This window comes from Eleutherodactylus coqui, chromosome 2 (genome assembly GCF_035609145.1).
Source record: "Eleutherodactylus coqui strain aEleCoq1 chromosome 2, aEleCoq1.hap1, whole genome shotgun sequence".
Taxonomy (NCBI): domain Eukaryota; kingdom Metazoa; phylum Chordata; class Amphibia; order Anura; family Eleutherodactylidae; genus Eleutherodactylus; species Eleutherodactylus coqui.
Genome location: NC_089838.1, coordinates 15,094,853 through 15,121,360, shown reverse-complemented (window position 1 = coordinate 15,121,360; position 26,508 = coordinate 15,094,853). Strand labels below are relative to the sequence as shown.

Below are 26,508 nucleotides of genomic sequence, written 5' to 3'. Positions count from 1 at the left end.
GTAGTCGGAGGAGGAGGTGGAGGTGCCTGCGCTAAGCTGATCGTGGTGTAACGGTCCTCCTGCCGGGGAAAGAGAAGGAAATTCATTTGAGAAGCCTGAGAATAAGAGCAAGAAACTTGAGTGAATGCTACTAATGAGTCAGGACTGCATACCCCACAGACGGTCTATCAGATAACTGGGACTGAAGACCTTCTGAGTTCACAGGGAAGAGGGTCTCCTAGTAAGAGTATAACAGTGAATCTGTACAGAAAATTGTTGTTTTCCCACCAGTAGTTCAAAGCTGCCAAGTTGTGTGCAAAAAGTACAACTGTGCACCTACTGTTGTTTTTCTTCAAAATTCATTATTGGACTGTGGACTCTATTTCGTGCCGTGTGAATAGCTGGGTGCTGGCGTCGCGTGACATTCACCTTCTTCACCGCCACATTTATGTACTGCGGCCGACTGAGCTAGGCCAAGCTGACGCCTCTGGCGGGAGTGATCGCAGAGCCACATGTGACATCCATCTTGGTTTCCCCGTGGTGTTCCCCGTCATGGCAGGCCTCCCGCTCGTGCGGGTGTATTATACGAGTAGATGGAGTATAGACACCTAAGAGTAGCCTTGAGATATACGATGACTAATGGCGGGTGATGTTTTTTATTCGTCGCCTTCTTGGAGCTCCAGATGAAGATCTGTGTGGGCTGAGATCTCTCCTAATAGTGGAACAAGTATTACAGCTGCTGAGCCTCCTGTTCTGCTTTTTATTTTAGGTCTGTGATTTCTGCATGTATTATAAGAGCTTATGGTCATACGAATGGCAGAAATTCTCTATTTTAACCTCTTCAAGACCAGAGATTTTTTTCTTTTTTTTTTTTTTTTCTTTTTCTCAGCCCCGCCCTCCAAGAGGCTTAACTCTGTAAATTTTCCAAAATAGCTGCATGAGGGTTTGTTTTTTTTTGAGCGGTATCATTTAACCCCGTAAGGATGCGGTCTATTTTGGCCATAAGGATGCAGCGATTTTCGCGGGATTTTCATCACTTTTTTATTTTTACATCGACACGATGTATGAGGGCTTGTTTTTTGCGTGGCGAACTGTAATTTTTATAGGTGCCATTTTTTGGTTGATATACCTAAGTGTAAGGCTTTCATTAATTTTGTTTTGAAAGCAGGTAGAGAAAACGCATCCATTCTGCCATTGTTATTTTTGTATTCCTTTATAGCGCCAATCATGCAGCGTAAATGACACGATACATTTTTTTTTTCAGGTTGCTACAATTACAACAATACCAAAATTCTTTTTTTTTCCACTTTTCCACAATAAAACCCCTTATTTAACTTTTTTTTTTGTTTTCTACCTCGACGGATTCAGTATCTTTTTTTATTTTTCCATGGACGGAGCTCTGGGAGGGCTAATTTCTTGCGTGACGGGCTGTGGTTTTTATTGGTATCTTTTTTGATCACTTTTAGGGCTTCCACCCACTAGCGCTTTTTTTAATGCTGCGATATCGTTGCGGTTTTTTTTACCGCAAATGTTAATGGGACTTTCTAATGTTAAAATCACATCGCACAAGAATTGCAGAAGTGCAAACTTGCGATTTATATGTGATTTTTTTTTTTAACATTAGACAGTCCCATTGACATTTGCAGTAAAAAAACGCAGTGATATCGCAGCGTTAAAAAAACGCTAGTGGGTAAAAGCACTTATTTCGTTCTTTGGGAGGCACAATGAAGAAAATAAGCATTTTGCTTCAGTTTTTAATTTTTTTTTTTTTATACTAATAGGGGTAAGAGCACAAAGGGTTTTTTTTTACACTACTTTTATATATTTTTTATATCCCTGTGGGGGACCTGATCCATAGCACCTATGATTGCTATGATAAAGCATTGCAGGACTTCTGTCCTCCAATGTCTTATCGCTTGTAATAGCAATCATAGGCAATGGCAATCTAGGACGCCTGTATCTGGCGTCCTGTTGCCATGGCAAACTGTCGGTCCTCCACCATTACATCGCGAGGGTTCGATGACATCACAGAGGGAGCAACCTCCCTCTGTAAACCTTTTACATGCTGCAATCTACATAGATCATGGCATGTGGGGGGTTAAAAGTGGAGATCAATGTTCTCATTGATCTCAAGTCTTGCAGCGGGAGGCTGGCTATCAGTATCAGTTGTCTCCTGCTGCGGAACGGTACGGGTTCAACTTCTGGTCCCACGCCATCCACATGACGTAAGGTTACATCCTGTTTCGTTACGCCCTGTGGCGTTAAGGGGTTAATGTACCATAGAGTGCACTAAAAAACTTTTGAAAATAAAGTGCGGTGAAGTGAATAAAATGCAATAGTGCAATTTTGTTTTTGGAAGGGGGGGGGTTTAGTTTTTATGGCATTTTCGGTGCAATAAAGATGGCGTGAACTTTGTTACATTGGTCAGTGGATGGGGGGTTACCCATCTGTGTTATAGATTCCATCATAGAAACAGGAAAACGGAATGCCTGGCCAATATGGCTCCGTCCTATGACAGAACCGAACTATTGGCTGTAGTGGGGTCCCATTGGCTGTAGTGGGGTCTGTTTGGCTTCCGTTATACCCTCCGCCATTTTACAGGGCTAAACAGAGTTGCATGCAAGTTATACTATATAAAAAAAACTCCACTGGACAACCCCTTTAAATGCCACCCGACAAATTTTCCTTTTAGTCGAAGTTGTCCATTTTTGTTAACTTTAGTCTAATGTGTACTTTAACCCTTTGCAATCCAATTTTGGATTCAGGGTTTCCTAGGGGTCTTTCTCTTTCTGACAGTATACAATGGCGCCATCTGCTGGCTAGAGCCAGTACTGCGTTATGGGACATGCTGAAAAGGCCCGAACAACAGAGTGGCCAGTAATCTACAGTAAGAATACCCTGCCGGACGTCTTCTGACATCGGAGCCGTACAGCCTTCAATCAGAATGTCTTTAGACGTCAGACAGTGGATTGGAAAGGGTTAAAGAGGACCTGCCAGGAGGTGATGCTCTGCCTATATTTTCCCCTCCGTCACCGCCGGGATCCTGCTCTGCAGTCCCGCTGTGGCCCTCACATTTCTTGTGACAGTGGCCATCACCGGTGACCACCACAGTCATCTACCCTCCCAGCTTGGCTGGATTGACAGGTCCTCCTGGTGGGGAGCCGCCCCAATGACTCTGAGTAACTCATGGCCATCCGTTGTAGGGGTGCCTGTTGGGATGTCCTGCCTGTCTTGGTTCAGGCAGGATGAATCTCGTGACCGTTTCTCTTTTAACTCTAGTGATCGTCACAAAACTGATGCTTACAAAGTGAAAATGAAGTGATTGTTGCCTCGCATTACTGCAAAACCCAGTAATGAAAAGATGAGATTCAGTTTGTAATGAATCACCATGATGTGACTCAGAGTCCTTAAAGGGGATGTCTCATCACAACCACTTTAGTATGAGCGTCACTGTGGTGATCAGCTGACCGCCAGGCTCAGACCGCGGAAAACTGGGGGATGTTTTCTTAAATTGTTAAAGAAAAAATGTTGCATGCAGGGATTTAATTGAACGGGTGTTCATGTAACTCGTCAGTTACCAGCGCTGGCCACTACATAGGAGGTCGGCGCAGGGGCTTCTGCTCCGACCTCTGTGTATTTGGAGCGGAAGTCTGCGCCAATCTACCATGTAGTGGCCAGCGCTTGTAACTGCAGGCACAGCTACCATTGATTTCAATGAGAGCCGTGCCTGCAGTTACCAGCGCCGGCCACTACATGGGAGGTCGGCGCAGAAGCTTCCATACCGACCTCTGTTACTGTGGAGCTGACAACTTGTGCCTGCACAGCTAATCGGTCAGGGTCTTGAGCCGCGGACCCTGCCGATCAACTATTGATGACCTATCCTGAGGATAGGTCATCAATAGTATTTTTGACAGGAAATCCCCTTTAAGGCCATGTTCACCAGTTGCTGACCACAATAGATATGAACACAGCTTTATGGCGCCAGGTTAATCATCGGCCAGTCAGTAAAAGTGAAAAGTGCGGGTGACATCAGACCATCAGCAGCAAGTGCGGCGTCCCAAAGGGTAACTCAGGACACGGGCATAGTAAGAGGAGCTGGGAGGGTAGAGTGGTCACTTGTCACGGTGGGCTCCTAACTAACTACCACACCCAAAATCACTCATACTTATAGTCTGAAGCATACCACGTGACAGGACATAAATTGATACATTTGCAGACATCTCCCAGTCTCATGCAGACATTAACCTCTCACTCGCTGCAGCTGTGCAAGACACATAACAGTTGTAGACTAGACAATTTGCACAGAGCATCTACACAACAGACATTACATGTATGACAATTATGGAGGGACCAGAAATATATGTTCTGGGCCACTATACAAGTGTGTATATATATATATATATATATATATACATACTTTTTTATAGGTTGTATTAGGTTAGACTCTATAGCTTCAGACTTAGTGCTTTCCTCCATTGGGCTTCTCGAAGAGCAGGGGCAGGGCTAGAGGGGTTCTCATAGGGATTCTTCTCTAACCAAGAAAGGGGATGGGGATCCACCCTCTAGCCCTGCCCACATTCTCTAGCCCCACCCCTCACCCCTCTCAAAGAAGCTCTGGGAATCACTTTAGCCTCATCCCCTCTCTTGGTTAGAGAAGAATCACTGTGAGAACCCCTCTAGCCCCGTTCACATTCTCTAGCCCCACCCCTCACCCCCGCTCTCGGGGAAGCTCTGGGAATCCCTCTAGCCTCATCCACTCTCTTGGTTAGAGAAGAATCACTATAAGAACCCCTCTAGCCCTACACCTGCTCTTCAGGAAGCTCTGGGAAAGCCCTCTAGCCCTGCCTGCTATCTCTCCAAATATGGGGAGATATGTAAGAGATCCTCTGTAGCTGCACCTCCCCTCTGCACTATGGGGGATTCCAAAGCTCTTTGCTGCCATTGGCCCCATTGAAAATAATGGGCGATATCGCAGCTGTTTTGTATCGCAGCGAGGCTTGAGTGAAGACATCGCAAGTGAGAGTGAAACCATTGAAAATCGTTGGTTTCAAAATCATGCGTTTTCACTCACTCTCGCAGCGCTGGAAAATCTATTGCCCGTGTGGAAGAGCCCTGAGGCACATACTAACTATTGAGAGAAATGTGATGCAAAAACCCGGGACTGGATGCAATCTGCTCTTAGTGAAACAAAAGACATGAATCATGAATGAAGCCGATGCCTTAATTCATTGACAGCCGACAACGCGTTTTGAGGTAACACGCCTCTTCCTCAGCACACTCTGGAATGTGTGCTATTTACAAACCGTACGCTGGAAGTACAGAATACAATGTAAGAGACGAGATGGAAAACACCTATATTCTTCAGAATTTGCAAAAATGTCATTCAACCCAGGAAATAAAAAAATGTAAAACCATAATGGAGCTCGAATACGTATGAAAAAATGATTACAATCCCACAAGGAGACGGTTCATTGATATATAATATTTATCGGCCTGTAATTGTCTTTGTACATATCCAAACTTCAATGCGGTTTCATTTTTCCTTGTACTATCTGGACTGAATGAGATTTTTTCCTGCTGCATTCCTTTCCTTTCTCTCCTCTTTCATTGTATCATCCACTTATAAGAGTCCGATTTACTCGTATAGTGGCGAAAGACAATATAATGACGCTCTATAAATTAATGACAATTAAACCAAGGATGTATGATGCGTTTCGAGGACACAGACCCTTCCTCAGAATAGCTGGATTACAAGCTTATTTGATGCTCTAAGGCCTCATGTCCACGGGGAAAAGAAGATTTTAAATCCGCAGCGGATCACCCGCACGCGGATCCGCACCCCGTAGGGATGCATTGACCAGCCGCAGGTAGATAAATACCCGCGGATGGTCAATAAAAGTGAATTTTAAAAATCCTGGAGCATGAAAAAAATGGACATGCTCCATTTAGGTGCGGGTCTCCCGTGGGGACGGCTCCCGCCGGTTTCTATTGAAGCCTATGGAAGCCGTCCGGATCCGCAGGAGACCCGCGCCTGAATTAAACTCAGCTGCTCTGGGCGATGCAGATCTTCCTTCCTTCGCGGCAGGATCTTCTTTCTTCGGCCCGGCGCATGCGCGCAGCACTCAGCCGGCATGCCGAGCACATCCGCCGGCCGAAGAAAGAAGATCCAGCCGTGAAGAAGAGACGACCTGCACGGTCCGCAGCAGGTGAGTTTATTCTTATTTTCCACCCTCATGTCCGCGGGGCAGGAGGGACCCGCTACAGATTCTCCATGGAGAATCCGTAGCGGGCCTGATTTTCCCCGTGGACATGAGGCCTGAAAGTGGGGTTCTCGTATCCAGCTACATCTTTTCGGCTCTTTCTGTAACTCCCATTGACTTGAATGTAAAGTTCTGCGCACATGGGGGATCACTGATCCGTTGAGTCTCCGGCCATGCGAAATAAAGGGAAGGGGTTCATTCCACTATAAAGAAGATGAAGATCACCACCTCCATATCAGTTTGCAGTACTATCAATGCCAGCTATCGTTGACTTTATAGTGAAATGAACTCCTTCCCTCAATTCCACCCATCCGCAGCTTGCATGGATTGGTGATCCCCCATGTGTGAATGTGAGTTAAAGAAAGAGCCAAGATGATGTGGCTGGATGCAAGAACCCCACTTTAAGAGTATCACATAAGCTTGTAATCCAGCCATTCTGAGGAAGGGGCCGTGTCCCCGAAACGCGTCATGTGCTGGTGTTTTGTAGAAATGAAGAGTAGTCAGGTTTATCATTTATAGAGCCGTGCCGTGCTCATTATGTAGACTTTTTTTCCACTATACAGCCACGTTGGTTGTATAACTGTGGCATATCTTGGGCTGGCAGCGCCTCAGACTTGTGCCATCACTGGTGACCAAACATAACCACATCCATTTGGGTTTGATAGTCTGTAGGAGTAGCTCCACTTCTTCTGCATCTCCTTTAGGTTCATTCATAACTCACCTTTTTGCTATTAGTCCTAGTATTTGTATCAAATGTCTTTTGCCATTACGCCCTTCCCTCAAGTGGGCCACCACCACTCCAGCCACTTACACTGGCCTTACCATTCGCGGATCTTCAGTAACTAGTACTACAAATCACTAGAAGGCTGCTCCACCCTCTTTTGTTTCCACTTCTTCACGTATGTAGCACTGACTTCCTAGAGTCTGATATTGCCATTTGAGCTTTTCAGCCATTCCGGAATCCTTCCGATGATATCTGCTCCATAGGTTTAGATATGCATTTTTCCGATTCCCGAGGCAGAAGTTCACGCACAGTTCACACATCTAATGGGGCTCGGTTAATTGACAGGGAACACAGATTCTACTGTATCCATCTTCCCAGTCTAGGAATCATTCGGCTGCGGCAACACTCTCTAGATATTGCCGGCACCCAACCGTGCGTGTCTTCTTTATGATAAGACATGCCGAGGAATAAAAAAAATTGTCTTGCGGATGCCTGCTGCGTGATAACAAAAATAATCAGCTTTAGGCATTGTTACTTGAGCATCTTCCATTCGATGGCAGACTGAAACTAATTGCTGTAGGCTACGCTTTGACATTTGATGGATTTAAGTGCGCCAAATGCTTTGAAAATAGAAAACGATGGGGGCCGGGCTGTAATGATGTACTTGATAATGTCTGCGGAACTTAGAGAGTTAAACTTCACCCCCCCTCCTCTTCCCTTGAGCCGCGACCAGACAGAGATAGACGTCGTGAGAGAAAGTACAATGCCGGCTATTGTTAATGTACCCGGCAAATATTACTTTACATGAATCTACCAAAGTGATGACTAGGGGATAGTTTTCACGGCAAAGTGCGAAGATAGAAAACGGAAAGGTTAAGAAAGACTCGACGCGTCTGACCCATCGGCCAGAAAAAAGGATTGCGCTCTCTTAAACTTGGCTTTTCCCCGTCTTTGTGATCTCAGATCGCTTATGAGATAACTTATTCCTCGTGATGTCTGTAGCATTGACGTAGTCCATAGAGCGGAGGATATATCTTGGATTCACTTAGGCTCTGGTCACCACGCAGAGGTTTGGTTATCTGGCATCTGTGGGGTTTTTTTTCCGTTTTTTAACAAGTGCAGTAAAGTTGTTGGTATTATAATGTAGTAAAACCATAAATACATATAACCGATAGCAAAGTGAAGATACCGTAAAGGTTGGTCGTCTAGAACAGGGTTCCCCAACTCCAGTCCTCAGGGACCGCCAACAGGTCATGTTTTCAGGATTTCCTCAGTGTTGCACAGGTGATGTAATTATTGTCGGTGCCTCAGACATTGCCACAGGTGTTCTCACCATAGGATATCCTGAAAACATGACCTGTTGGTGGTCCCTGAGGACTGGAGTTGGGGACCTCTGGTCTAGGAAATGGTGCATAGGGGACATGACGGTAGCGGTTGTCTAACTGGGTTGTTTCTCTGAGTTACTGACCATGGTTTCCAAAAGGTCAGTAATTTAGATCTCGTTCCTGATTCCCAGGCGGCGATCTCTTCAAAACAATAAATTTGAGATGCTTTATTTCTGTATTGGAGCAGAGAATATGGAGTGCCATTACACCATAATAAGGAGATGAGGAGTTTTGCCACAGTAAATAAAATTGTAGGGCGGTGTTTATTGGAAGGTGAGTTAGAATCATAGAATGGTAGAGCTGGAAGGGACCTCCCGGGTCATCGGGTCCAACCCCCTGCTCAGTGCAGGATCACTAAATCATCCGAGAAGGATGTCTGTCCAGCCTCTGTTTGAAGACTTCCATTGAAGGAGAACTCCCCACCTCCCGTGGTAATCTGTTCCACTCATTGATCACCCTCACTGTCTAATATCTAATTTGTGTCTCCTCCCTTTCAGTTTCATCCCATTGCTTCTAGTCTTTCCTTGTGCAAATGAGAATAGGGCTGATCCCTCTGCACTGTGACAGCCCTTCAGATATTTTAGGGTTTCCAAAGTAGAACTTCATCAGGAGGGGGGGATAAGGAGGTTGTACATATTTTATTAATCTGTTAGAAGGGCTTAATTTTTTGGACAACACAACCAAATGTGTAGTGTAGTGCCTCTGTGTAGGCCTAATTTCTTGCAGTTTTGAGACAGTATTAAATTGATTTTGAGTCAGGGGTCCTGTACCATCTTGGGAGTAATTTAGAAGCGTTTTCTTGTATACCGACGTATCTAAAGAATCCATGCGAATTGTAGAGCATTTTGCTAACTTTGTCCCCGGAGAATGTGGCCCCCAAATACCTCTCCCATTCCCTGATAAATCACAGTTTGTCAGAGGAGGAGCCAAGTATTGGTTGGTTGTTCGGAGTGGGTTAGGTAGGTGTTAAACCAAAGTGAGTCTCTTATTTTATTATAGAAATTTCTTAAGTGAGTTATAAACGTCTAATATTTCTACAAAGTTGAGAGAGATATTTGGAAAGAGGCTTTTAATTTGAGTTAAGTTAGAGATTTCAGTTCCTTTAAGAATGTTGTGTATTGTTGAGTTTAGACCACAAGCACAGAGTTTTTAGTGAGTTGTTGGCCAATATAGAGGGAATTAAACAAGCTGGGGTCATGGGTGGAAGTTTGAAGTGTTCTTGTGAGTTGAGGCGTAAGGTCCATAGGACCATAATTGCACCTGTTGTGATAGGACTAAGTGGCTGTGAGCTTGTCTTAGTGGAGCAGTTTGACCACAAGATAAAGCGATTATCAGGATTTAGGAGAGATCTTTCAAGGTTTATTGTGGGGAGTTTATGGCGAGGTCGATCAAGAAGAGCTTTATAGTAGAACATTATATATGAAAGGCCAAAGCCTCCTTGCGATTTTTAAATTAAGTAAGGGGGAGCTAGGTGTGGTTTGTGGTTGTTCCATTTAAATTTAGCAAATTTTACCAAAATTTACTGAAGAACTGGTAAGGGACAGCTATCGGAACTGTTTGAAGAATATCTAAAATGGTAAGCACAGTATACGTAGAAAGTAGATTTTTCCAATCTTGCCATGAGAGATATTTAGTTGTTGGAGTTGGAGTTGAAGAAGAGCTTAGTTGAGTTTGAAGAGGATGGAGAGGTTGGAAGTTCATGTGGTTCGTAGGTATTTAATGCCAGAAGGAGGCCCTGTAAGTGGTTGGTGGTGTTTTAAAGAGGATATTATTCTGACTGGCGCTGAAATGTTCAAGGCTTCTGATTCGAAACAATTAATTTTAAAATTTGAAAGCTTACCAAAAAGGTCAAAGATTTCAGGAATTGAGGGGAAGGCCTCCTTTGGATTTGTCATTAATATAAGAAGGTTGTCTGCGAATGCTGCTGTGTTGTGAGTGGTGTTGCCTACTTTAAGACCTTCCATTTCAGTGCATTGTCTAATTTTTTGTAGTAGGGTCTCCAGGTATTGGTGTATCTTGACACCACCAGGAATTCCTGGGGGAGTCAAGATTGACAGGGGTGACGCCCCTTCTAGTGATTGGCTGCAGAAATTCTTCAGCTTCAGGTCCTGCAAGCTCACTAAAGTTACAAATGCAAAAAATGCAGCGGCAACCCCCGCTGACCAGCATCTGCAGCAAGTAATTCCCCCTGGCGGCATTGGCTGCTGCCTTCGGTCCAGCAACGGCAGAATAGAATGATACAAAAGGCATGCATCAGCGGCCGCAACTGCGCAGGCCCACAAAAAAGTGGTTTTCTGGCCGGCTGCGGCGCTCGCGGCTCCCGGGCAGAAAGCGGAACACCCCTCTCTGTGCAGGCACTGGCCGCTGTCGTGAGCAGGGAGCGCAAACCCAAGTGTAACTGGTTTTCCAGGAGCGGCTGCCACGGAGGGCTGCAGCAGGGACTGAGGTATCAGGCTGTGCCCGGGACAGAGAGGTGAGCGGCCAGCTGCTTACCACGCTTGTATTACATGGCGGCCAGCACAAACGTGACAAGGCCGAAGGTTGCAGACGTTGCATTGATTGTTCCCAGGGCTGCAGCCTTCGGCTGAAGGTTACTACAGTTGTTGGACTTGCATTATGACATGTCAATGCTGCCATGTTACAGCATTAACATGGCAGTATCTACAGGTAATAATAACAGCTTTTTACTTGTAGTAACCCTGAAGCGCTGGGAGCAATCTATGAGCACACTGTGCTTTTAGGACCTTCGTTCTTGGCCCAATCGGAAGCTAGGGGTGTGACAGGGGCGTTCCTCCTGTCAAAGCACTAGCTTCCGGTGGCATCAAGGTACACTAATACCGGGCCTCCATCGCTAGACCGATTAAAATAGGTAAAAGTGGGCAACTTGTCTACTTCCATTTTTAATAGAAAGGGTATAGGAGTGTTCCGTTAATGTTGATTCTATCAGAATGTTCCAATTAGAGGGTGAAGATGGCAGAGATCAACAGGGGGGAAGCCAAATTTTCTTAATGTATTCATCATATATTTCCAATTCACTCCGTCAAAAGCCTTTTTGGGGTCCATGCAGGACTAGTGGAATTTTGTTGGTTTTAGCATAGTAGATTGCATTGATAATAAGGGAGGTGTTACATTTGCCTTCTCTGTTTGGGCCAAAGCCTACTTGATCTGGGTGTATGAGCTTGGTTAGGAGGGGGGAGATGCGTTGGGCAATGAGTTATTTGTTGCAAAGTTCAGGGTCTGTACCAACTGTTGGTATTAAAGTGATAAAGGCCTCTTAAGATTTGCTTGGGGAGTTTTGCACCCGTTAACCAGGAGTTGCATAATTTAGTGAAGCATTTTAGAAAAACTTTTAGATTGTTCTTCATTAGTTATTTAGGTAGGGTTAAGGAATCTAAGAAGGCTATTGTAGCAGTGGGAGCAGTATTATGTAGGTCAGTTGGTTCAGTTTCAGCTAGTTTGGAGAGGGCTTTGTAGCAAGTTTGAAATTCTGTGGCTATGCGTAGATTTTCTAAACTAGGGATTTGAACCAGGAGAGAATTTATCTTCATATCATGACACTTCTGCCTGGGGCTATTAATCCCCCTCTGATAAGCGCCTTATGTGATTCCAAGAGTATTGGGTAGGTAACTTCTGGGATGTTGGTGAGGTTAACAGACTCTGTAGGTCTTTTTTTTCTGTTTCCATAGATGTCTATAGGAGCTTCCAATGTATCTTGACTAGAGATGAGCGAGCATACTCGTCCGAGCTTGATACTCGTTCGAGTATTAGGGTGTTCGAGATGCTCGTTACTCGTGACGAGTACCACGCGATGTTCGAGTTACTTTCACTTTCTTCCCTGAGAAATTTGCGCGCTTTTCTGGCCAATAGAAAGACAGGGAAGGCATTACAACTTCCCCCTGCAACGTTCAAGCCCTATACCACCCCCCTGCAGTGAGTGGCTGGCGAGATTAGGTGTCACCCGAGTATTGAAATCTGCCCCTCCCGCGGCTCGCTATGGATGCATTCTGACATTAGTTCAGGGAAAGCGCTATCGTGTTGGAGCTGCTATAGGGAGAGTGTTAGGAGTATTTTAGGTTTCAAGAACCCCAACGGTCCTTCTTAAGGCCATAAATCTTCTCTATATGCGCTCAATGGGGCCGGCGGCAGCAGCGCCGACCCCATTGAGAACATGTAGAAGACAAATCCTTCTTCTCTGCCACAGCTGTAACAGCTGTGGCAGAGAAGAACGATGTTTGCCCATTGAATTCAATGGAGCCGGCAATACAGCAGGTTCCACTGAAAGCAATGGGCTGCCGGCGATCGCAGGATGAATTGTCGGGAAGGGGTTAAATATATAACCCCTTCCCTGCAATTCATCCAGAAATGTGTTACAATAAAAATATATACCGGCGTATAAGGCGACCGGGCGTATAAGACGACCCCCCAACTGTCACCTTATACGCCGGCAATACAGTGGAGCAAAGAATAAAAATCATTACTTACTTCTTCTGACGTTCTGCGGCGCTCCTGCAGGCTGTTGCTCCCTCCTGGTCCACGGCAGAGTATTGCTTTCTGGAGGCAGGGCTTGAAAGCCCGCCTCCAGAAACACACGGGCAAACATCGTTCTTCTCTGCCACAGCTGTTACAGCTATGGCAGAGGAGAACGATCTTTATGCTGACAGTGATTGTGGCTTAATAGTGGGACCTGTGAACTTGAGATGCAGCCCAACATGTAGCCCCTCGCCTGCCCTATCCGTTGCTGTGTCGTTCCCATCACTTTCTTGAATTGCCCAGATTTTCACAAATGAAAACCTTAGAGAGCATCGGCGATATACAAAAATGCTCGAGTCGCCCATTGACTTCAATGGGGTTCGTTACTCGAAACGAACCCTCGAGCATTGCGAAAATTTCGTCCCGAGTAACGAGCACCCGAGCATTTTGGTGCTCGCTCATCTCTAATCTTGACATAAGATAGACCAAGACCTATCTTTTGACGTGGCGTATAAAATTGGTGACCGAAAACGGTCACTGATGTGCTATTTTTCTCGGAACGATTTTTTTTTACAAAAAAATGTTCTTCAGAATGAATACATTGGAATTCAATGCTTCAGATGGTCACAATTTTTGAGCGATGTTTTTTTTTTTGACACGGCCAATTAGTGGCGTATATACGGTCGTGTGAATAAGGCCTACAGGGGTGAAAGGAATGCTTTTACCAATTACTATTGTTAGACCTCTTAAGGCTGAAAAATGTTTGCTGTCGTACCAGGGGCATAACTAAAGGCTCAGGGGCCTGGATGCAAAAGGTGAGCTGGGCCCCCCCTCTATCTGTATCTGTACCCATACTCATACCTAAACCATGCTGCACAGAGACATAACTTGAAGCTCCTGGGCCCCAATGCAAAACCTGTAACAGGACCCCCAACTATAATGCTTTATTCATAGTACTGGGCTCCCTATGTGGAGAAGAGAGGCCTTATGGGCTCCCTAAGGCTCCTGGGCCTGGGTGCAACCGCATCCTCTGCATCCTCCATAGTTACGCCCCTGTGGTCCGGCATGTATTATTTAGTAGGTGCGGTAACATTTGATGTACAATGGTAGTTATAGACCATGCGAGAAGCACACAACTGCTCGTGTATGTGGGAGGAGGCGGACGTGCCCAATATAAAGGCATCAAACCCCAGAGACTTAATCTAATATGATTAAGATGACAAAACAATAACAATTATAATATAGTAATCACCGCTGTAACAGACTAAAAAAATCAACTTACAATAGTGTGTAGAGCTTAAGTATGACAGGACTGAGTAGTGGAAATCTTTAGGGTCAGATTGCGGCCGAGTACCACATCCTCCCCAAAATGCCACCATGAATCTAGCTGGCATGAGGAGATTAGCGCACCAATGAGAAGCAGGGAGACCAGGGATCCATAGATCCAATCAGGAATACCAGTCTTAAAGGCAACTTAAGGGACGTATTGACTCACAGTTCTGGGGGTAGAAGTCATTTCGACGATGATAGGAAGTTCACCCATATGAGGAAGTTGGGTCCTGGAGGCCTAGGGAAAAAGGACATAGAGAGACCATACACAACACAGATAATGAAGATGACTTACAGGTACGTGGGGTCACCAACCGGGCACTGAGTCGGATTCTGTTGCAGGATCCCGCATACGGAATCCGACCCGGTCGTGTGCAGCCAACTGTAGTCAGAGTGTGTCAATGAATACTCCATGGCCAGGTCCCTACCTTCCTAATGTTCTACAATTGGTTCCCTTGGACAGCCCATTTTTGTTAGATTGTACCCCTCTGCTCAGACCCCAGCAATCAGCTGTAATTTGCTACGAAACGGCCAACAGGTGTTGAATTCCCCTACAGCACCACCGCAGGAGAAATGAGGCATTACATAATTCCCAGTGAAACCGACAGACACTTGGACCTTCTGGTCCTCCAGATCCTGAGATGCTCTTTGTAGCCACTCTGGCTAAGACCTGCAAGTATGTTTGTTGTCACCACTCAAGGAGACCTCAAATCTCAAGATCTGTCACCTATTAATGCTCCTTTTATACTGAACGAGAATCGTTTGCATAAGTGAACGTCATCACCAGTTGGTTCGCGCTCGTGCAGACTTTTCAGGCTGACAGATTCATCATTGACGCGGTCAACGGGAATTGTTCAATTCTCCTTTGTTTCACAAGCTGAATAATAAGGTAACAAGCCAACAATGGATTTTAGTCCTACAGAAACTGAATGATGAGCGATTATAACTATATTATGATAACTATCAGTCACGCTGCTAAACTCCCTCCTGCCTCCGGACGCTGTCATTGGCTCCCATAGGAGCCCATGCAACGACCGATGTACTTTGGCCCAAAAGATAGTTCCGACGTAAAAACGCCTGGTGCTATATTGGCTGGCCGGGCGCTTTTACGTTGCGGAATTACGGCCATGAGATCTGATGCATTGGAATCCAGTGCATCAGATCACAGCGTATATCGGCCGGCCGTGAAAATGACGGGCCGATATACGCTCGTGTGAAAGAGCCCCAAGGTACCAACAATTTTTTTTGGGGGGGGAGGGGGGTTATCATCTCCACTTTTCAAAAGCCATAAACATTTTTATTCTTCCGTCGATATGCCCATGTGAGGGCTTGTTTTTTGCGTGTTGAGCTATAGTTTTTATTGGTACCATTTTGGGATACATCTGGATTTCTTGATCACTTTTGCTACATTTTTGGGGGGAGGCGAAATGCATTAAAACAGCATTTTGGCTCAGTTCCTTAGTTTTTTTTCTCTACAGCGTTTGCCATTCAAAATGAAAAACATGTTCAATTTATTGTATGGGTCATTACAAATGTGAAAATACTTTTAAACTAACAGGGGAAAGTGGTCAAAAAGATTTTTTATTCTTTTTTTGTATTTTTTTTGAATATCCCTGCAGGGGGCTTGAACCTGCGTTCCTCTGATAATATGATAATACACTGCAATACTTTTGTACTGCGACGCATTATCACTATAATAATAGTGATAATAGACTATGGCAGACCCGGACTCCAGACAACGGCAGGCCATGGCAACCCATCGACCCTTCGTGATTACATAGTAGAAGATTGATCACATTACAGAGGGAGCACCCTCCCTCTGTGAAACCCTTTAGGTGCTGAGATCAGGATTGATCGTGGAGGTTAACAGCTGAGATCGGTATTCTCACCAATAGCTGTCAGTCGCAGCCGACTCCTGCTGCGGATGGCGCATCCTGTGTAAAAGCCCCTTTATTCAGTGTACACCTTAAAGGGGCTACACTTGGTGTGAACACACACTTATCTCACACTCTTTATGTCTATTTAGCTGCAGTCGGACTCTTTTACAGAATATTTAGCGACATTTTCTTACGTGAGTTGCAAATGCGAATATATATTAATTAATGATCTCGTTCTTCCCTTTTCTGGAAGCGGCACCTTGTTGGGAGCGTTGAGCGGCGCATTGTGTGACCTGCTTTCTGTCTCCTGTGTAAATTGTGTTATGCTGGTATTTTGCAGTTTTTCATGCTGTGCTAGAAAATTCAGCCCCCAGAGGCTAATTACCAGTGTCACCCTCACATCTGCGGGCGACGGGCACAGTGGGGCATTTCTGTTGTGTTCTGACAATTGGGGACGGTTGGGATTATAATTTCGCTCTCGTCGCCATCCGGTAGATGCATGTGTTTTGTGCCAAGGGTATAAAATACAAACACGAGCCGCGGCAGCTATCTTGGGCCTTTGGAGCAGGCCACATGTCTTGGGGTGGAGGAGCTCAGTGGCACTGGATTAAGGTGGGGTACGGAGCCCTGTTTGCAGAATGCTAATTCCGTAAGTAGAGTAGCTGAAGGCTCCAGGGCAGTATTAGGATGCCCTTGCAAATGCGCATTAGTCGTGTATCTGGGCAGCGCGTCCGGTGGCCTTCTAGAATGCTTTGGGGATTCTTGGCTTGACCGCTCGGCAGCGAGACACGCGATCTCTGAGAAGCACCTGTCAAGGTGTTGAGATGTAGCAAGAAGGATCTAGCTGGCGTCTCCCCAGAGGGAACATGACCTAGATAGTCGTTCTCCCCGCCTGTCACTGGGCAGGTTTGATTCATGTGGAGGACCGGGAGGCGGAAAGGAGAAAAATAGTTTGGGGAGTTTAGAATGTAAATGAGCCTGGAGTAATGAGGGCTTAGGAATTCCAGCCGGGCGGCATTGTGTATGTGCTCCATGCCTAATCTAAGGCTGAAAGGGTGTTTGTAAATGAGGAGAGCTGATATGATGGAACCATTGAAACCTATCAGGGATAATATAGGGCTAAAAGGAATTATGCTAATCTTTTCTTTAGAAAGTGACAGCATTTTAAGCCACTCTGAGAATTTAGCCTTCGGGCCCGGCCATTCTGCAGCGGAGCTTACAATCTAATTTCTCGACGGCGCTTCCACTTAATAGGCAGTGTTATAAATCAGCGGTCCAGAGTTGTCGGGAAACAATACAGGTGAATACAAATCACTTCCCGACTGGAAGGAAATACAAAGCCATGAATTTACTGTCGCTCACATGTTCGCTCTCAGGGTGTATTGATTCACAAGGGCGATTCCCTCCCCCCCACCCGTGGGCGTTCTATCCGAGTCCGAGATGGACAGAAGTCACATGGAAAAAGAACCAATTTATATGAATGGGTTACCGGTAATTCCCATCCAACTTAGAACAATCGCTGCGTGTCCCACTTCTTCAAGAATCACCCATTGTTTTATGGAAGCGTCAAAACAAATAGTGATTATCATGTGATTGCGGTGCATGAGTACTGCAGTTTATTATGGAGACCACATGGGGGAAAAGAACCAGGAAGTGCAGAGAAAAACGTGTGATAAAAACGCACTTGAAACGCAGTATGAAGATCGCAGGGAAAACGTTCACAAGCGCCTGCTTGAATACAGTCTACGGGCTTAACCCTTTCCAATCCACTGTCTGACGATATTCTGATTGAAGGCTGCACAGCTCCGATGTCGGAAGGCGTCCGGCAGGGTATTCTTACTGTATATTACTGGCCGCTCTGTTGTCGGGGGCCTCTCCAGCGTGTCCCATACCGCAGTACTGGCTCTAGCCAGCAGATGGCGCCATTGTAAAATGCCAGAAAGAGAAAGCCGCCTAGGAAACCCTGAATCCAAAATTGGATTGCAAAGGGTTAAACAGAGAAGCGCATGCGCAAATACGCTCGCCGCTACGGAGTGTATATGCGCATGAGCAAGACAGTTTTTGTTTATTATTTAAACGTTCAAATTCTGCGCTATCGTGACAAAAAAAAAGAGATCGTTTTTGTACATGCGAGAAAATAGGCCAAGTAATATTGTGGGAGAATCGCACTGGTGAAAATGACATCAGCGGTTTTGTTTCATCACTTTTTGCGCGGTCATGTGCTTCAGCCCTAGGGGGGCGTTCACACGCTGTGGAAATGCTGCTGATTTGTTGCAGAAATTCCATGGTGGATTCGCAACAAAATGCAGGTTGGGGGTTAGTTGCGAGTGTATCTGCGCCTGCGCTCGTGGGGAGGAGCCCCTGGAGTTACTGCAGAAGGTCTGCTGCTTTTCTTTCCCTCTACACGGGAAGAGGACTTGTTTTCATCCCATCCATCTAATGGCCAGCATTTCAGCTGCAGAAAATCCGCAGTGTTTCGGCAACTTGTGGACATGTCCTAAGGATTGCTCTCGCTGTCTTAGGATTGCTCACTCTCATGCTTTTTCTTGCGCGCTCACAGGGGGGCGGTGCTCTTATTCTCACTCGCTCTCAGAAGGGCGGCACTCTTATTTTCACTCGCTCTTGGAAGGGCGGCACTTTTATTGTCGCTCGCTCTCAGAAGGGCGGTGCCTTCATACTCACACATAGATGGGCGGTGCTCTTATTCTCGCTCGCTTTCAGAAGGGCGGTGCTCTCATTCTTGCTCGCTCTTAGAAGGGAGGTGCTCTCATGCTCGCTCGCTCTTAGAAGGGAGGTGCTCTCATGCTCGCTCGCTCTTAGAAGGGAGGTGCTCTCATTCTCGCTCGCTTTTAGAAGGGCGGTGCTCTCATTCTCGCTCGCTCTTAGAAGGGAGGTGCTCTCATTCTCGCTCGCTTTTAGAAGGGCGGTGCTCTCATTCTGGCTCACTCTTAGAAGGGCGGTGCTCTCATTCTGGCTCGCTCTTAGAAGGGCGGTGCTCTCATTCTCGCTCGCTCTTAGAAGAGCGGTGCTCTCATTCTCACTCGCTCTTAGAAGGGCAGTGCTCTCATTCTCGCTCACTCCTAGAACAGCGGTGCTCTCATTCTTGCTCACTCTCAGAAGGGCAGTGCTCTCATTCTCACTCGCTCTCAGAAAGGCGGTTCTCTCATTCTCGTTCGCTCTCAGAAAGGGTGGTGCTCTTAATTTCACTAACTCTCAGAAGGGCGGTGCTCTCATTCTCACTCGTTCTCAGAAGGGCGGTGCTCTCATTCTTGCTCACTCTCAGAAGGGCGGTGCTCTCATTCGCGTTCGCTTTTACGAGTGAGGTGCTTGTTCTTGCTCCCTCTCAGGAAGAGGGTGCTTGTTCTTGCTCGCCGTCGGGAAGGAAGTTCCCTTGTTCTCTCTTGCTCTTGTGAGAGGGTCACTTGTTCTTGCTCTGTCTCGGGAAGTGCTTGTTATTGCTCACTATCTGGGTGGGGTGCTTGCACTGATTTGCCCACCCTTTGGGGAAGGGGGAAAGTACTTATTTTCTCACTCGCTCTCAGGAGAAGAGGTGCTTCTCCTGACCCACTCACTCTTGGAGAGATTCTCATTGTCTTGCTCTTGGGGTGGGTGAACTTGCTGTGACAATTAAAGGGGGATTCTGGTTAATGCAACCTTTTTTTTTTCCAAATGTTCACTGGATGGGTGAAAACTGATAGATAAGTGGAAGTCAGACCACTATGACCCCACGATCCTGAGAATGGGGTTCCCATTTCCGCCGCGCTCCTTGTGCAGCCCCAACAGTGAGGAGGAGATAGAATGGAGAGCAGGTTCTGCTTGTGCTGTGCTGCTCCATTTATTTTCAGTGGGACTGCTGGATATACCTGAGTACAAGCCCTTGGCTGTTTTTTTTGTCAGCCATTGAAATGAATGGAGCAGCAGCCACGCAAGCCAGACCTGCACTGCATTTAATAACGTTACTGTTGGTGTAAGAAGCCACCCGGAAGTGAGGAGGATGCGGGAAACGGCACCTCTGTCCTTGGGATCGGTGAGGGTCCCAGCGCGCAGACCCCCACTGATAAATCTGTCTTCACCCATCTGCATAGAAACCACATTGGTGGCCGCATGCTTATTTACCCTATTGGCTAGGGTTAAATCTGCAATCTTAGGCAGAACTATCAGGCTCGACCTTGGGTTTCTGCCATAGATGAAGTGTCAAATTCACGTCAGCAAAATCCAATCTTGATCTCACATTTAATTATAAAGTATAAACAAGGCTACTAGTTCTAGATGGAGTGGTCATTAAATTCCAGTTCTTAACCCTTTCCAATCCACTGTCTGATGTCTGAAGACATTCTGATTAAAGGCTGTACAGCTCCGATGTCGGAAGATGTCCCGCAGGGTATTCTTACTGTATATCACCCTGCAGTACTGGCTCTAGCCAGCAGATAGCGCCATTGTATAATGGCAGAAAGAGAAAGCCCCCTGGGAAACCCTCACTCCAAAATTGGATTGTAAAGGGTTAAAATTGCCATACGTTGAAAAGCTGTCAGTCGGCCAAATCCTCATTTGTCTGACGACTATCGCCTGGCTAGTTCCCCATCCATAAATGGGTTCATCGCAGCGACGGATTGTCTTCTTTTACTAAAATAAATGATGGAACTTGTGAATTCCAACATACCAAAAAGATGCTTTTTTTCTGTAGACATTTGTCAGGAAAGAGTCAAAGGGGGTCGTACATATTTGTTCTTTAGTCAATCTCGCAAAAACGGTCTTTGATCTAATGCGTATGCCCAACTTTGACTTGTGCTTTTTGGTTACCTTTAGTGTATTAACCCTTTCCAATCCAATTTGTATCTTGGTTTTCCTAGGGGGCTTACTCTTTTTCTGCCGTTATACAACGGCGCTATCTGCTGGCTAAAGCCAGTACTGCATGAGGTGACACGTTGGATAGGTTTTGATAGCAGAGAGGCTGGCAATATACAGTAAGAGAACCCCGACGGACGTCTTCCAACATCGGAGCTGTACAGCCTTAAATCATAATGTCTTTAGACATCAGACAGTGGATTGGAAAGGGTTAAAGAATTGACTTGCAAAATGTAGCCCTAGGCGAAATGCCACTTTAGGCGCCCGCTACTGCCAGCTACAGTGGACATATGGTGGCACTGAAGACTTGCCGTTGCACTAAAGATGGCAAGTCCCAGGATGCCGCTGCTATAAACTGAAGCATGGAGCAGCGTGACATACAGGGATTATACAAATATACTCTGATACTAATTCCTAGTAATAAATGGAGGTTCGGCTCTGGCAGTAATGGCGCTGTGGGCAGTATATCGCGTTAGTTCTGAAATTCCATTCATTAGTGTCAGTCCTGGAACATTTTAATGCCCTAAATTGCCTGGTTTGACACTATCTCGTGGCTAAATGGAAGACAAACAAAAGCTATTATGCTGAAATGTGCGCGGTTTTACGTTGATAGAGACATAATGAAATTCGTCATCAGATGTGGCGCTATAAGCTGTCGGATACACTGGCACCAGATAAGCCATGGGACTTGGCAAAGCACATGTGAATCCATGACGGTGCACTTTGGATGGAGTTACGTTTAAAGGTCTAGGTTTACATCGGTCCTCAAGCTGTTGACGTGAGCTGAACCCAAAGGTCAAAGGGGTTTTCTAGACCTTGACTAACATGGACAGAGACCTTCACCAGCTGCATGGCACATCATGCCACGGTGACCAATTATATTATATTTTGACTTGGTGGCAGGATTGCGGTTTTAGTGTTGACCACTTGTTGGCCTCAGATCAGTTCCTTCTTGCCGTAGGGCTAATTTACTTCTTCAGTCAAAGTTTTGAAGCATCTACATGTGTCTTAGTTATGAGTCGTAAGTTGAATAGATCTTTGAAGTATGGTCCAGTTCCTGTAATAAGCAATTATGGCAAATGTCACTGATGGGTAGGCTATATGTATACTCTTAATGGCTTTTAACCATTTCATACCAATTTCATAATGTGGATCTGGTAGTAGGAAAATCACCCCATTGTGGTGCATTTGGCATGATCGGAGTAGGTCACCAACCCGGATCCAAAGTATACAAAGAAAAGTTTGCACTTTCCAAAATGTGATACACTGGACAGTTCACGAGTTGGTGAACGGTTTTGGTCATCGGACCTTCCTTAGACCTTCAGATTGTCCAACGGTCTCATTGGGTGTTAGGTGGTATGTGTCTATGAATGGCAATCTTTGTTGATACACATACCATCTAGCTTCCAGTGACATTGTGCCTATTGTGTGAAATTGTGGACAATTTGCTGGTACGATGACTGAAAATGTGCATCAACTGGTTGGTTGTCCAATGCTTTGGTGAATAAAGTGTCTAGCATTATATTTTAGGGAGTGCAGAGTTTTTCGTTACACTTAAGGTGGATCTGAGTAGTGATGGGGATTCCTGCTCTTTTGACCGAGGCCGGGTTTTTGGCTCTGGCCTCCTGCAGATGAGCGTGACGTAATTGCGCTCTGAATGGAGCACTATTACATCTTCTCGCGAGCGTAACCGTGCTCCTTTACTATACTCTTATGCGCTGCCGGGCCTGTTCACATCAGCTTGGGACAACCACGTCATGTTTGAACAGGTGGGGTATCCTACTCAGTAGGCTGACCAATCTAATTAGTCCACGGTGTTTTTAATTCACACCGCAAAATTGTGCTCATTTGGGGCCTCGGGTATGCAAATGCTCACAGAAATAGAGCATGTCGTGTATTTTTTCGCCCAACAGAAAAAGCGAGCACCAAAATGCTCCATGTGAGGGAACCGTTGAAACCAATGGGTCTAAATGTTTGTGGTTTCCACGGCCAATTTAATGCATGTAAAACCATGCCCAAAATTACCCGTCTGCAGAAGGTCTCAGTGAAAAAATTTGGGTCTTTCGACTCCCGAATGGCTCTCCACTGCTAACAGATGACATCAGGTTTGAATGACAGTGAGCGGTGCAGTCCGCCAAATTAACCGAATACTAGCACTGGGATCTGTTTCTAATGGGAATCTGTGCGGGAATACCGGGGGTTTAACGACACAAGAAATTCAGCGATGGACAGCAAAGATGCGGCTGCAAATCTTAGCAATCGGCCCACTGACCAGAGGCCACGCACTCCTTGTTTCGGTTCTACCGAGTCTGTAGAGTCTACAGAGACTTTTGTAGGTTACTTTTACACGGGCCAACTATCAGCTGCAAAAAAAACTCTCAAATGAGCGTTGTCCCGTGTAAACGTGGGACCCAGCAGGGTACTGGGCAAGAAATCTCTCATTAGTCGCTTTGTAGTAGTGAAGTCTAACTCCGGCATGCTCCACCTCCATTCGCTGAAGGACTGTCGCTCTTGTGTGAAAGCATAGCAGTAACAGTCATCCCACCTAAGAGTCCCATTCGCCTTTTTTAACCCTTTCCAATCCAATTTGTATCCTGGTTTTCCTAGGGGGCTTACTCTTTTCTGCCGTTATACAACGGCGCTATCTGCTGGCTAAAGCCAGTACTGCATGAGGTGACACTTGGATAGGTTCCAACAGCAGAGCAGCTGGCAATACACAGTAAGAGGACCCTGATGGATGTCTTCTAACATCGGAGCTGTACAGCCTTAAATCATAATGTCTTCAGAGGTCAGACAGTGGATTGGAAAGGGTTAAGTCTCATCTCTGAGCGATTATCCCTCTGTGCATACTCTTTAGCGTCAAGCAATGTGCAACCTGTTGACCAAACGCTCCATGAACATTTGGTAAAAGAGCCGCTTCCAGTTCCCATCGTTCACATAGAGCAGTTCGTTTGCATCCGACCCATCACTAACCTGACGATGCAATGTGAATAACGCTTGCTATAACATCCGAAGAAGTAATGATTCAAAGCACAAAGCAGCCGTCATCCTCTCCACTGCCAAGGTCACGAAAAGTTTACGTGTTCAGCCCCTTAAGGCCTACTTTTTAGAAGGTCTGTGTTCCTTCCAAGTCCACAATTGGATCACCACGGAGGAAGAAAGGAAAACCTAATGACCCCATTGCTTAAAAGCATACTGTAGTTTAGTCTTGACTTCGGGCCTTATCTTTTCGTCTTCCCGGTGATGAAGAACTCTCTTGTTTAATGTTGCATGTTTATCCTTCAGTTCCTGGCGTTATTTTTCTAGATATCTAAGGCTTCACTGATGTTGTGAGTTGCAGCCGTTTTCATGTGCATGAGAAGAGATAGGAGCCGATGGAGTGTCTTTCAAGATTCTTGTGTTACTGACTATCCTTGTTTGATCTGCTGCTAAAGTTATAACTTGACTGAACTCTCGAAAACTTGTTGGGCCCACCTTTGATGTTGATAACTTTGATGTTTCTTTCTTACAGCCAATGAATTCCATCAAAATCCTGCACCGTTGCAATCCTGATTCCACAAATGATGAATGACAGCCGGTTACACCTAAGCCTTCCTCCGGCACATCCTCTGTCCAAAGCTGCCGGAGAATCCTGCAATACGCAAGCCTTACGTACCCGATTCATCCTAGGATTGGACTTCCTATGGACATGCCATGGTGACATGAACAGGATGAGTTAAGGGTACTTTCTACATAACCAAGGTGTGTGGGCTTGTGTTAGTGAGCGCTTGTGCCGCTCCTCCGGGGAAGGTGCAAGGACCATGAGCTTGTCCCTGAAGTCACGCCGGTTTGGGAGGCCAGTAAGCCCACAACTAGTTCTCTTACTTCTGTTTGCCTTCTGTCTTCTGAGTGTCTTCATCTCAGCCTATTATCTCTATGGATGGAAAAGAGGACTGGAGCCTTCAGGCGGTGAGGCACAATCCCTGGATTGCGATGAGCCCAAAATTAGCCCTTCACGTCTGCTCCCTGTAAAGTCCATGAGATCAATGGACACTTCTAGAACTGACCCGCTGGTGCTAGTCTTTGTGGAAAGCCTATACTCTCAACTTGGGCAGGAAATAGTGGCTATATTGGAGTCAAGCCGCTTTAAGTATCGGACCGAGATCGCTCCAGGCAAGGGTGATATGCCTACTCTTACCGATAAAGATAGGGGGCGATTTGCACTAATTGTGTATGAAAATATTCTAAAATACGTTAACCTGGATGCATGGAACCGAGAATTACTGGACAAGTACTGTGTGGAGTATGGTGTGGGCATCATAGGCTTCTTCAAGGTAAGGCATTCATGGCTTTATTTGCCTCTCGGTCTCTTTTTCTGGATTCACAGCCTTCAGGAACATTGTTTTAAACTGCATCCAGTAGTAGTACAATAAATGTCTATTCTCGTTCTCAGTGTCTGATGGTTGTAGGATTGATGCCCTGAAATTCCCCAGTCTATGGAAATCTGGTTTCTCAATGCCTGGATGTGTTTCTTTTGTGGTCAACTCATTCGTTCTTGTTTTTTCGCTGTCCCAGAGACACAACTTATTTAGTCCAGTTGAGTGGCCTTAATCCTCTGACAAAGCTGTAAAAGGGACATTGTTCTTGGACCGGGGTCTTGCTGGACAACCCCTTTCAACTGATGTCTTTCCATTCATTAGGTTTCCCTTCCTTCTCCCCCCCTGTCTACGAGACAACACATGGCCTTTAAGTCCTATTTATCCTCAATTGGAGTTTTTAGACTTTTATTATATATTTTTGAATGCTGCGGTTATCATGCACAGAGCCCATGAAATTCCGTATGTCCTCTTTTATATTTGCATTAACTCTTACATCTCCATACATTTGTGAAGGGCAGTGTTAGACGTATTGTGTATGTAAATAGCTTGAAGTAATTGGGAACATATATGTAGTAGACATGGCTGAACCAATATTTGTGGAAATGCAGTCAAAGTCTTGATGTGTTCCAGAAGGACAAGGCCATATGTTGTATTATCCTCAGAGACGTATACCATATTCCCCGTCAGAGGCATCATTAGAGCCTTATGGACCAGTAGGTTACATTCTCAGGAGTGTTGGTTGAGCTTCCAAGAAGGCTGCCGCCGCTTTCTATGGCCGGGGTCTTCTTGGAGGCCTCCATAGAGTGCAATATTTTGGTATAACCCAAACCAATGTGTATCCTGAGCTTCTCATACGTAGAGGCAGAACAGTCTGAGAGGGTGTATGTTGGTGCAACTGCCAACTAGTGCAGATTTACATGAGGTATGTTGCCATGATATAGCATTGCCAGGTTAGGTGGTGGTATGAGGGTTACTACCATGGCAGAGGGTATAGCAACTCCCATGAGCTTCCTCTATCGAAAAGACATATTCTTTTAAGAATGACCGCTTATGGAGAGGTAGAAAGAATGTAAATTATGACAGCGGATATTGGTCTGCATACAAGGACAGAAGAAAATAGACAATGAATATCAGAGAAAAGACAAAGGACATAGTTGCATGTCATCCGAAAGCCACTATCTACTGTGTATGGAAGTCTTTCGTCTCTCCCCCAACTAACCCCCAATGGCAGATGTTAAGGGAAAGCTGGATTGGGCATGTTGAATTTCAACATGCCCAATC

General features: G+C 45.7%; 1 protein-coding gene across 1 annotated transcript in view; it reads left to right on the top strand.

The window, feature by feature from the left end:
• NDST1 (N-deacetylase and N-sulfotransferase 1) overlaps nucleotides 1-26,508 on the top strand; it is a 95,138-nt gene that overhangs the window by 17,294 nt on the left and 51,336 nt on the right. Inside the window, exon 2 of the mRNA XM_066590401.1 lies at nucleotides 24,381-25,182. Coding sequence (XP_066446498.1) covers nucleotides 24,670-25,182 — 513 coding nt within the window. The 5' untranslated portion in view covers nucleotides 24,381-24,669. The remainder of the gene's footprint in view (nucleotides 1-24,380; nucleotides 25,183-26,508) is intronic.